Source organism: Mus caroli, unplaced genomic scaffold (genome assembly GCF_978045245.1).
Source record: "Mus caroli unplaced genomic scaffold, Mus_caroli_1 scaffold_14, whole genome shotgun sequence".
In the NCBI taxonomy this organism is placed as follows: Eukaryota; Metazoa; Chordata; class Mammalia; order Rodentia; family Muridae; genus Mus; species Mus caroli.
In genome coordinates this window covers 80,003,118-80,016,202 of record NW_028227269.1, presented here as the reverse complement: position 1 = coordinate 80,016,202, position 13,085 = coordinate 80,003,118, and the positions used below count along the sequence as shown (strand labels likewise).

Below are 13,085 nucleotides of genomic sequence, written 5' to 3'. Positions count from 1 at the left end.
CAGGTGGATTTCTGAGTTCGAGGCCAGCCTGGTCTACAGAGTGAGTTCCAGGACAGCCAGGACTACACAGAGAATCCCTGTCTTGAAAACCTAAAAAGAAAAAAAAAAAAAAAAAAAAAAAAAAAAAAAGAAGAAAAAGACATTGAGAAGGACTAGGATGTAGGTTGTTTATCTCTAAGTCTTTAATGTCTACTCCAGATAGAGCTCACCTTTATCTGTACCTAGCATTGCGAATGTGGGAATGGAGGACAAGGTCCCATCTTAGGAACAAGAGGCTGAGTTAGAATCTTTCCCAGTAATGACCTTGTAAGTGTGTTGACAGAGCTTGGATCTGCTCTTACTGTATTAAAATGACTGATGCTCTTTGTAAGTAAATGTTTTTAGGTAGGTCTCCTTTCTCTCCCCTCTTCTGCTCTGCAGTATCTAGACTTCCTGAGGGATCATAATTTTCATCTCACCCCTTCATTTTCCTGTTAGGAAGCATATATAACAAGGTAGAGACCTTATAGAAACAGACAGGATGATCTACTCTCCTCTGTGAGGTCCCATTAGGCTAGTAAACCGAAGTTCAATGCTTCCCGGTCAGAACATCTGTGAGAGTGATGCTCAACTAGGAGACTAGTCTGTCTCTTCTGTTAGTGTGTGTGGGTTTACAGCTTTGGGTGATAGAGACTACGTTTGCAGGTCATTGTCAGCTTGGATCTTTTAGTTGTGGCATACACAGTAGTTAGAGAGTTAATATTTCTCCTTCCCTTTTAGTTACCAGTGCAGAACGGACCTATAGTACATCGAGGTGAAGGAGAGCCAAGTGGAGTTCCTGTAGCTATGGTGCTGCTACCAGTGTTTGCCCTCACCATGGTAGCAGTTTGGGCCTTCGTGAGATACCGAAAGCAGCTTTGAAATGCTTGCTGTCTTCCAGTGTGTCCAATGAACTATCTCTCTCTCACTCACCATCTCTGACATCCTCCCATATTCTTTCTCCTCCACATAGCCAATACATGATTTAAAGTGACTGCTTATCACCCAAAACCCTGCTATTCAAAATCTCCAATTCTAATGGAAGAGTACAGGGGTTATTTGAAGAAAAGCTGTGGTGGTGGTGGTGCGGGGGAAGCCTTGCTTAGAATGAATGAGAAGTTACATATTTTACTAGGACTGCCAATAAAAACTCAGCTATCATCCAAAGAGGAAAAGCTCAGCCTTCCTGTCTCCATGGACGACACCTTTCTCTTAGCTGGCGTGCTTTGATGGCTAGCTGTGCTATGTGAAAGGGGAGCTGATTTTTTTTTTTTTTTTTTTTTTATTTAAACGCTTTTTCTTGGGAAGTATTTGTGGCCTTTAATTTGTAACTATATACCTAGATGCCTATATTGGACATAGGCGAATGAAGTTTTTTTTTTCTTTCTTTTTTATTTTTTTAAATTAAAAAAGAAAATACATGTATACAGTAATACACACACACACACACACACACACACAGAGTAGCATAAAATTGATGCCTTATGGAGAATTAAAGAGGTAAGAAAGCTACTGGTTCTTGGGTTTCTAATGGACAATTTTTGGGGACTAGGGGATCATATTCCCTCATATATAATCAAGACTCATATTGAAAAATGAGTTCTGGATTGTAAAGAGAACTTACTTTTTCCACTTGCCTGTAAGTCTTTGTCCACAAGTTAAAAACATACACCATGCTAAGGAATGATCATAACTGAAACATTTCAAGAACTCTTAGCAGAGCATGTATATTGAGAATGGGGAAGTTAGCTTTAAAAGAGAATGCTCAGTCAGTGACATTAGGAAAATAATGACTGAAGCAATTAGTTAAAAATTGTAGAGCAACTGGTGTTACTCAGTAGCTACAGTGCTGTGGGAAATTGTAGTAAGGCAGCTCTACTCAAGTCAATTTGTTCAAAAGGCTTTGGGGTATAGATGAGTCCCACCAGTCTCTGAACTGCCTTAGTTGCTATTTTACAGTACTGTTAAAGGATCCATTGGCATGGGATGGGAAGCAGCAGGGCCCAATCAACCATCAAGACAGCTGAAAAAGATCATGTCTCAAGGTGGCACTTGAGCCTTCAAAGCTGCTTAACAATTCTCAGTTTCTAGTGTCAGACAAAAAGCCTAAGGGAAGGAACTGCCCTGCTGGCAGGATGGACCTGAATCAGCCTGCTTCTGACTGAGTTAGGATGAGAAGGCATTGGTATGGGTTTTCTTTTTGAAAAAAAAAAAAAAAAAGTGTTTTTTGAAAAAGGTATTTTCCCCCAAAGCTATAAACACTAGTTTTGGTTTTAATAAGGTTAATGGACCATTTTTCAAAAAAGGAGAAGGAATAAGTTTTGTTTGTTTGTAGAGGGTGCAAGGAAATTTGGTGAGCATTGCTGAGGAAAGCCTGAGTCCACAGTGTAGATGAAGAGATGCTGGAGATGCAGGGATATTGGCGAGGTAGGAGCTGTCCTGTTCGTGTAGCATCTAAGTTGGTTTTAGAGTACTGAGGATAGTTGAACCAAGCCTATTTTTTTTTTCCACTTTAACAAAATAATTTCCTTCTTTTCAATACATTGGCCAGACTATTATTTTGACATACGATTATGAAGAGTTTTCCTGACAGTCTAGCAGTCACTTAACAGATGTTGATTGCACACTAGTGTTGTCAGCACACCTTTATAAAAAGAGAAATGCACATATTTCATCCAAAGGGACATTGTGGTTACAGTTAGGAAGAAAACCCTTAAAATGGAGTTAGTTATCTAAGTATAAGTTGTTTATATTACAGACAGCAAAAGAAAATAGCTCCTGAGATCTGGGTACTGAGGATTTCATAGAAGAGGGAATTGTTAGGTGTCCAATCATCTAGTAAGAGCATGCATAAATAGAGGAAAAGTTAAGAATCTTATCAGGGTGAGTAATAAACACAGCCAGTAAGAAAAATATTGCCATGCAAAACAGAGCACAGTGCAGCAACATAGAAGATAAGCAGACAACCAGCAAGTATTGTAAGGAACTCAGAAAAGGAAAGCCATCCTGTAGTGGCAGCAGGGGAGAATGGAAAGCAAAGTCTAGAACAGTCCAGTGAGACTTTGCCTCTGGGAAAACTCTTGATGCAGGGAGACATTTGCTTTAAACAGTCTTCACATAACTAAGCCATTCAGTTCTTTCTGAAACTGACTTAGTAACAGGAGCCATTGTAAGCTCCATAGAAGGCAAGACGTATTCCAGATCTTGTCTTGACCAGCAGCACTCTGGAGGCCCAGTGTCTGCTACCCTTCTTGTATCTGATGGCATGGGTAACAGCTCTGCCATGGGCCTGCTTACTTCTAGTATTCACCTCAGGGCTTGGAAATTGATTTTGAAAGGCCTTCAGACATAGAAAGTAAAACTAATGGCAAGGAGGATAAAACACTGCTGTGTGTTGTATTGTTGATCTAAATAAAAAATATCATTGGTAGAAGTTTTACTTTGGTTGATAAGGATTCTGGTAACACTTGGGTCTCCTTAGGAAAGAAACACTTAACTAAAACATTTAATTTTTAGGCAAATACTGTAATATTTCACTCTTAGTTATATGAAAACTAGATGAGATGTTGAGAATCTATATAGATTATTCAAATTTTATGTTCCTTATAGACTAACTCAAATATTCCTACCACCTTAAAATTATATATGATGCACCTACCACATAAATTATAATGTTTAATGTTTTGAAAATTGATTATAGGTATTTTTAAGTTTCCATAAAGTATTTCTTATATTTGTTATTGTGAATTATATGTAATTCTAATAGACACTGTTTGCTTCAGTTGTTTTTGTTTCCTTTTCCTACAGTTTTCTGTGTGGGTGATTTCATGTAATTAATTGGACAGTCTAACCGCAGGCAACAAGTAGAAATGGTGTTTGTAATTACAGTCTATGCCAGGGACTGTCTTAAACTGATTAGTAACGCTATGACTTACCCTGAGATCTAAGTATTGCTATAAAGAGACTGAAGAGGAGAGAAGGAAGTATTTTCCTAGGGCTATATAGTTGGTAAGAGAGAATCATGATTTAAAGCCTGGACTATGGATGGCAGTATCAGTAATATTCCCTCATGGCTAGCAGTCCTCATGCAAGGTCTCTGAACAAAAGCCATAATGTATTACCTGCAAATGCTGGGTTTCATCCCATACTTATGCAGTGAGATGAGTGTGTGGCAGCCCTTCTAGGTAACTGGTTAATGCTGAGCCTTGAGATTCACCACTGTCAGGAGCTCTCTCTCTGCTTAGAATCACCTGGACAGTGGGCTGGTCAGCCCACATTAAAGAAGAACATGTGGGACTAGAATTCAGTCAACAATGACATGTTTCATCAGGTGGCTAAAATGTACAGCAGATTCTGTTGGAAATGTTCCATGGCATTTCAGTAGCCAGGATGAAGAACTGGGCTAAGTCCAGAGCCCTGCTCTCTGAGCATCTGCCCCAGATACTGAGGCAGAGTATGAAGTGGAACATTGTTTTATTCAGGACAGTGATCAACCTCCAGTAACATATGTGGTTAGTAAGTGCTTCAGCTTGTGCAGCCATTAATAACCAAGTCATAGGATTGTGAATCTAAAATACTCCTGGGTAAAATTTGTATTAGAATGGAAAAAAAAAATGAGGGTCAGAATGGTGAGCTAACTTCAAGTTAGATACCCGCCTCTATTTTGGTCTCAAATTTGTTTTAGTGTGTCCACAACATGAAAACATACAAAAGCTATATTTTAAAAAATCAGTTTACTTTCATCTTTTCTCTTTAGGCTTTCAATAAAGACCAGAAGGACTGATAGACAGCTAGAGAGAATTGTGTAGGCATCTAGATTAGAATGGGAGAATCCATTGAACAATCTGAGAAAACGAATCAGGTGTTGTTTTAATTATATTAGTTTTAAGTTAGATACAAGCTGTTTGTAGTATTTTGGGTTTTATTGTGCAAGTAAGCAATTAAAATACATTTAGAAGCCAAGTATAATGGCACATGTCTTTGCTCTCAGCATTAGGATGCAGAGGCAAGCAGATCTCTGTGAGTAGGAAGCTAGGGCTAGATCTCCCTCCCCCTCTCCCTCTCCCTCTCCCTCTCCCTCTCCCTCTCCCTCTCCCTCTCCCTCTCCCTCCCCCTCCCCCTCCCCCTCCCCCTCCCCCTCCCCCTCCCCCTCCCCCTCCCCCTCCCCCTCCCCTCCCCCTCCCCCTCCCCCTCCCCCTCCCCCTCCCCCTCCCCCTCCCCCTCCCCCTCCCCCTCCCCCTCCCCCTCCCCCTCTCCCTCTCCCTCCTTCCATTCCCCTTCCTCTGGTGTGTGTGTGTGTGTGTATGTGTGTGTGTGTGTGTTTGTGTAGTCAATAAGAATTTTATTTTACCCACTTTCAGTGGAATGTATCTTTGTACAGATAATGATGTAGTACAGAAATACAAAGATAAAGTTTAGTCACGAAGCTGGAACAGCTTACATTTTGAGAGTGGGTGATCTTTTTTGTATCTTTTTAACATCACTGAAGAAGTTCAGGGGTTGAGTTCCTAAGCTCTCTACCTCTCACAGTAGTTTCAGGGTTGGCTACTATCCTAGGTTAAGCCTTCTTTGCTGTACCTTTTAACTGCAGAATTTTATTGAGACCAGTCCTCACCTACAGTGTGCAGTTATGATTTTTAAAAAAGAGACAGTATTTTAAAGAATTCTGACCAGTGGGAATGAGATTCTGAACTGCCATTAACTCTTGTGTTGATATCTATATAGAGAATTCAAAGCATGTGACTATTTACCTGATGCACTTAATAATACAAAATTTGACAGAAGAAAGCACTGTTGATGAAAAATCCAGCTCTATTAAACACTAATGCCTCTAACTGTGAATTCCCCTCATGTTCCATTACTACAGGGGAGAAAGGGAAGAAAGGAGGACTAATAAAGGTTTTCAATGCAATTTTGTTATTTGCCAGCAGAATGATTTACAAAAGAACTTCGTAATGTATTGACTAGTCACAGGAAAATGGGATGATTCTTTTCAGTGTTGACAGGTTTGCAAATGAAGACACAGAATTGAATTCCGTTTCAGTTGTAATGCTATGTTTCCAATTCTGTTTGAATACGAGTTTATTATACTGGATACTTGTATACCTTCCAGGCTTTTCACTTCTTGGAAAACTATTTTCTTTAAGCACCTTATGTTGTTTCCTTTCTGCTCTGATTCTTTTTTTTTTCTTTCAGTTTTTAAAAGCTACTTAGAATATTAAACAGGATGGAAGTAGAAAAAAATCTCATATGAAGTCCTCTATGAAAGGAAATTGTGACAAGTTCCTGATTGGACAGAAACCATTACATCTCCAAGGGAGAATACACAGTGTAACTGTGTCTTCATAGAATGAATTAGATAGTGTTCCTTCTGTTTCTATTTTGTGGAATAGTTTGAAGAGTATAGGTATTTTGTCTTCTTTAAATGTCTGACAGAATGGGACTCTTTAGATAGTATATCTGATATTTGGTATCTGTCTAGAAAATTGTCCATTTCATCTATATTTTCCAGTTTTGTTGAATATAGGCTTTTGTAGTAGGATCTGATGCTTTTTTGAATTTCCTCAGTTTCTGTTGTTATATCTGCCTTTTCATTTCTGATTTTGTTAATTTGGATACTGTCTCTGTGCCCTCTGGTTAGTCTGGCTAAGGGTTTATCTGTCTTGTTGATTTTCTCAAAGAACCACCTCCTGGTTTGGTTGATTCTTTGTATAGTTCTTTTTGTTTCTACTTGGTTGATTTCAGCCCTGTGTTTGATTATTTCCTGCCATATACTCCTCTTCGGTGTACTTCTTTTTGTTCTAGAGCTTTTAGGTCTGCTGTTAAGCTGGTAGGGTTTGCTCTCTCCAGTTTCTTTTTGGAGGCACTCAGAGCTATGAGTTTTCCTCTTAGGACTGCTTTCATTGTGTCCCATAAGTTTGGGTATGTTGTGCTGTCATTTTCATAAATTCTAAAAAGTCTTTAATTTCTTTCTTTATTTCTTCCTTGACCAAGTTATCATTGAGTAGAGTGTTGTTCAGCTTCCACGTGTACGTGGGCTTTCTGTTGTTTTTCTTGCTATTGAAGACTAGTCTTAATCTGTAGTGATCTGATAGGCATAGGATTATTTCAGTCTTTTTGTATCTGCTGAGGTCTGTTTTGTGACTGATTATATGGTCAATTTTGGAGAAGGTACCATGAGATGCTGACAAGAAGGTATATTCTTTTGCTTTAGGATGAAATGTTGTATAGATATCTGTTGAATTCATAACTTCTGTTCTTTTCACTCTGTCTCTGTTTAGTTTGTGTTTCCCTGATCTGTCCGATGATGAAAGAGGGGTGTTGAAGTCCCCCACTATTATTGTTTGAGCTGCATTAACGTTTGTTTTATGAATGTGTGTGCCCTTGTATTTGGAGCATAGATGTTCAGAATTGAGAGTTCTTCTTGGTAGATTTTTTTCCTTTGATAAGTATGAAGTGTCCTTCCTTATCTTTTTTGATGACTTTTGGTTCAAAGTTGATTTTATCCAATATTAGAATGGCTACTCCAGCTTGTTTCTTGGGACCATTGTTTGGAAAATTGTTTTCCAGCCCTTTACTCTAAGTTAGTGTTTGTCTTTGACACTCAGGTGTGTTTCCTGTATATAGCAAAATGTTGGGTCCTGTTTACACGCAACCAGTCTGTTAGTCTATGTCTTTTTATTGGGGAATTGGGTCCATTGGTGTTAAGAGATATTAGGGAATAGTGATTGTTGCTTCCTGTTATTTTTGATGTTATTTTTATATATGTGTGTGTGTGTGTGTGTGTGTGTGTGTGTGTGTGTGTATGTGTATCTTCTTTTGGGTTTGTTGAATGAAGATTACTTTCTTGCTTTTTTTAGGGTGTAGTATCCCTCCTTGTGTTGGGAGTTTTCCATCTATTATTATTCTTTATAGGGCTGGATTTGTGGAATGATATTGTTTAAATTTGGTTTTGTCATGGAATATCTTGTTTTCTCCATCTATGGTAATTGAGAGGTTTGTTGGGTATAGTAGCCTGGGCTGGCATTTGTGTTCTCTTATGGTCTGAATGACATCTGTCCAGGATCTTCCAGCTTTCATAGCCTCTTGTGAGAAGTCAGATATAATTCTGATAGGTTTGCCTTTATATGTTACTTGACCTTTTCTCCTTGTTGCTTTTAATATTCTTTTTCTTTGTTTTGTGCATTTGATGTTTTGACTATTATGTGACGGGAGGAATTTCTTTTCTGGTCCAGTCTATTTGGAGGTTTGTAAGCTTCTTGTATGTTCATGGGTATCTCTTTGTTTAGGTTAGGAAAGTTTTCTTGTATAATTTTGTTGAAGATACTTACTGACCCTTTAAGTTGGGAATCTTCACTCTCTTCTAAACCTATTATCCTTGATTTGGTCTTATTGTGTCCTGGATTTCCTGGATGTTTTGGGTTAGGATCTTTTTGCATTTTGCATTTTCTTTGACTGTTGTGCCAATGTTTTCTATGGTATCTTCTGCACCTGAGATTCTCTCTTTTATCTCTTGTATTCTGTTGGTGATGCTTGCATCTGTGACTCCTGATTTCTCTCCTGGGTTTTCTATCTCCAAGATTGTCTCCCTTTGTGATTTCTTTATTTTTTTCTATTTCAATTTTTAGATCCTGTGTGGGTACTAAAAGGGGTGTAGGGGAAGGAGGGGGAAGGGCAGATAACCCGAGCCCAGCCAGAGTCCTCTTATGCTCTGGGCAGGCGGATACGGGAGGGGTGCTGGACACTGTCCACTTGGCCCCGGGTGGGCATCTGAGCCACTGACCCCACTCAACGATGGGGGGAGGGTGGACAAGGGGCAGCCCCCAACTGGGGGCCCCAGGGCAACACCGGGTTGCCCTGGGGTTATTGGAGAGAGGCAAGAGTAAATGCAGCGGGCCTTGATGAACAGAGATAGTCTATGGTTTTAGAGCTTTATTGTAGAAAGGCAGGGGGAAAGAGAAAAGGTAGAAAGAGAAAGAGACTGGCCATGTCCGAGAGGAGAGAAAGGGGGAAAAGGAGAGAGAGAAGAAAGGCTAGAGTAAGAGGGAGAGAGCAAGAGGGAGAGGGTGAGGAGAGAGCAAGGAGAGAGTAAGGGGAGTGAGAGCAAGAGAGTAAGGAGGGGCCAAACAGACCCTCTTATGGTGTGCTGTTATCTTTACTGTTGCTAGCTAACTGGGGAGGAGTTTAGCCTGAAGGTCAGAAGCTTGGGACATTGCCTATGTGACTACTAACCATGCTTCTCTTGGGGTTGAGGGGGCAGTAACTTTGACAGGAGCCAGGGTTCCAGGAGACATGAGAGAACTCCTTCCGTCCCATGTAAGTGAATTATCACCACTGGGTCCCGGGGTTCAACATCTAGCCTCAACTGGAAACCAGGCTGTCTGTACATAGCCCAATGCCCCACAATTTTGGATGGTTTTGTTCAATTCCTTCCCCTGATTTTTTTTTTTTTCTGTAATTCTTTAAGGGATTTTTGTGTTACCTCTTTAAGGGCTTCTAGCTGTTTACCTGTGCTCCCCTGTATTTCTTTAAGGAAGTTATTTATGTCCTTCTTAAAGTCCTCTATCATCATCATGACATGTGATTTTAAATCAGAGTCTTGATTTTCTGGTGTGTCGGGCTATCCAGGGTTTGATGTGAAGGTAGAACTGGATTCTGATAATGCTAAGTAACCTTGGTTTCTGTTACTTATGTTCTTGCTCTTGCCTCTCGCCATCTGGTTATCTCTGGTCTTAGCTCATCTTGCTGTCTCTGACTGTGGCTTGACTCTCCTATAAACCTGTGTGTCAGCATTCCTGGGAGACCAGTTCTCTCCTAGAGGAATTTGGGTCTGGAAAGCTGTGGCACAGGGTCAACTCTGGGTGCAGATGGAAACCAGAAGGATCCTTTCCTTGGCTGTTCCTTAGTTCCTGTATCTTGATGGCTTTGGGCTCGTCCTTCTTGGTCCAGGAATTTGAGCAGAAGTGGTGGTCCTACCTGTGCTCACTGATTTGTCAGCACTCCTGGGAGACCAGCTCTCTCCCAGCAGTATTTTGGTATGGAGCGCTGTGGCACAGGGTCAGCTCCCAGTACAGATGGAAACTCGAAGGGTCCTGTCCCAGGTTGCTCCTCGGCTCCTCTGTCCTGATGGCTCTGTGTGGGTCTCTCTCTGCTCTAATTTTTATATCCCCTTGGCTCCCTGTATGTAAACATCAGCTGTTTCACAGGTTACATGTCTGAGAGCTACTTGCAAAGCAAGTAGACGTAAACCACATTAACTAGGAATCATCACCAATTCATCAGTGATCCTGTTTCAAGCTCACTGTTTGATACCAGTGTGTCCAGGTTTGCCTCTTGAACTATGACACTCAATAAAGACCTGTTGAACTTATTGAACATTTACAGTCTTGTTTTCTTTAGAAGACTATTATGTATTTCCTTATTTTTCTGTCATCTTCTTAAACCAATACCTCTGATGGGACAATGGGAAGGGGAAAGAAACATAATTTTGAGGTTTACTTTACAGAAGAGGCCGACACTAGGACTCAGCACTGTGATAGAATTTTTAACAATTCCTGAGTGCTGACCAGTGTCCTAGCTATTATCCTAAGCCCTTAACATTTCACTTTAGGTTCACAAAACTCTTAGAGAAGCTGTTATGTCCGTTTTACAATGAGATGAACAAGGCATAGACAGGTTAAGAAACTTGCCCAGGTCACACAGTTACTTAATGTCAGCTGAAGTTTAAAGCCATGCAGTCTGGCTTCAGAGTCTTCATCATAATCAGAACACTCTACTGGCTCTACTTTCTTGGTGCTAGATACTGTGTTCTACTGCACTTTCCCAGTATTAAACTCTCAAAACTACAAGGCAGTTTGAGTAGTTCCATTTTTATAGGTGAAATAAGTCAATGGTTAAAGATGATAAACTTGTTCCAGATGTACAGCTGTTTTGTTACCAAACCTGGCAGTTTACTTCAGACTCAGAAAGTCTAGTAAATGACTAGGGTGGTGAGATGCCTCAGCATATAAAGGCACCTTTTACCAAGCTTGAGGACTTGAGTGATTTCTGGAACCCACATGGTGGAAGACATCTGACTCCCCCAAGTTGTTCTCTAACCATCACTCCAGCACCAGGACAATAACTCCTACCCCTAAACACACACACACATGAGGGAGAGGGAGGGGGGAGGAGGGGGGAGAAGGAGAGAGAGAGAAAGAGAGAGAGAGAGAGAGAGAGAGAGAGAGAGAGAGAGAGAGAGAGAGAGAGAGAGAAATAATTTAAAAATGTTTTAGGTTGCAGTTCTTATATTTTTGCATTTATAGCCTGAAAAGAACAATGAATATTAAAAAGATATGGTTCTATTCCAATAAAGTTTTATGGTTATGCATTACTTACTAGTGATACAGTGTACTGCCAATCCTGTGACATCATAAACTATATGTAGGCAAACCTAGAAGGTAGAGTCTGTTCTCAGATTTAAATTCATGTAGCATGCTATTAAACCTTCAGATATGTAAACATAGAAAATATTTAGTAAAAATACTAGTCTATGGGAATTTTCAGTTATTAAATTTTTCAAGAACTCCTGTCTTATATGCCGTCCATAGATGGCTAAAATACTGTATGTTCCATTACTAGTTACCAAAACAAACAACTCCAAACCTGTCCATATTAGGCTCTTGGTCACATTACTAAAAATTGTAAACCTAACCAGGTTCATCTGAAGTAATAAAAGTGGAAGAAATTCTTCAAATGTTGATCGGTTTGAGTCCTAAATGGAAAACCATGACATATTTAAAGAATGGCTCTAAAATATGCATTAGTATATTCTGTAGTCATAGAAGGCTCAGTAGGGAATGTGCTTGCTGTGCAAGCATGAAGGCTTAAGTTTGGTTACCCATTAACCACATAAACTTTGGCCGTAATGGTACTCTTTAACAGCAGCAGTACAAGGAGGAGACAGGATTCAAACGGAAAGCTACAGGTTCAAAGATTGCTACAAATTATAAGGTGGAGAGAGAGGAAGATACCCAATGTTGACTACGGCCTCTACACAAGCACGTAATATGGAGTAGGGACACACATACACAACAACCTCCAAGAAATAGGTGCCAGAAAAAAATCCTGTAAAAATTTCCCTTGTTCTTTATTTGAAAGTGAAGTGAACAATGACTATTGCTAGAATTGAATGTGAGTATCTGTCTTGGCTAGAATTCCATCCTTAAGATTTAACTGTCTACCTGAAAATATTAAACTATGTTAGGCGTTTACTTTATAAATTGGCCCTTGACAATTGAAAAATTGGATAGAGCTTTGCTCAATTTGATAAATCTAGTGGCAGAGGTAAAATTGTATCAGCAACTTTTCTTGTTGGTGTGGCAAAATTAAAAACAAAACCAAAAAACCAAAAAGGGATACATTTGTGTCAGTTTGACTGAGCAATCCTACCATGGCAGGCAAGATATGCAGCAGGGGTGTGAGGAGACAGCTGCTGTATTGTGTCTGCCACCAGGAAGCAGAGTGATGAATATTGGCACTCTCCCTTCTATTCTTCACCCATGGTGTGGTGATCCCCACACTTAGGATGGATCTTCCGACCTCATTTAACCTAATTTAGAAACTCCCTTACAGAGTTGCCAAAATCCCATCAATGTGACCATTAAGATTAGCTACCATCTGTCCTCTTGAGATGCCCAAACCATCAACCACAGAGGCATACACCCACAGCCAAACAGTGGATGCAGCTTGGGGACTCTTAAGGAAGACTAGGAGGAAGGATTGCAGCCCCTAAAGGGAGAGAAACTCCACAGGAAGACCAGCAGAATCAGCTAACCTGGGCTTGTGGGGCTCTCAAAGACTGAACCACCAATCAAAAGAACATACACGGGCTGGAACTAGGCTTCCTTGTACATATGTAACAGATGTGCAGCTTGGTCTTTCCCAAACAACTGGAGCAGGGGCTATCTCAAAAGCTGTTTCCTGTATGTGGGATATATTATTCTGCTGTTCTAGCTGGGCTGCCTTATTTGGCCTCAGTGGGAGAGGAAGAGACTTGATGTGCCAGGGTGGATGGATACCCAGAGGGG

The 13,085-nt window shown here is 40.3% G+C and overlaps 1 protein-coding gene and 1 non-coding gene across 2 annotated transcripts in view; one reads left to right on the top strand and one right to left on the bottom strand.

Moving 5' to 3' along the window:
• The window catches only part of Synj2bp (synaptojanin 2 binding protein), a 39,762-nt gene extending 34,643 nt beyond the window's left edge, over window positions 1-5,119 (top strand). Inside the window, exon 4 of the mRNA XM_085830520.1 lies at window positions 760-5,119. Coding sequence (XP_085686646.1) covers window positions 760-900 — 141 coding nt within the window. The 3' untranslated portion in view covers window positions 901-5,119. The remainder of the gene's footprint in view (window positions 1-759) is intronic.
• LOC147001272 (small nucleolar RNA SNORA40) lies at window positions 1,576-1,702 on the bottom strand. The gene has a single exon (XR_015045309.1). It is a non-coding gene; the product is annotated as a small nucleolar RNA SNORA40 (small nucleolar RNA).
• Window positions 5,120-13,085: the final 7,966 nt, after the last annotated feature.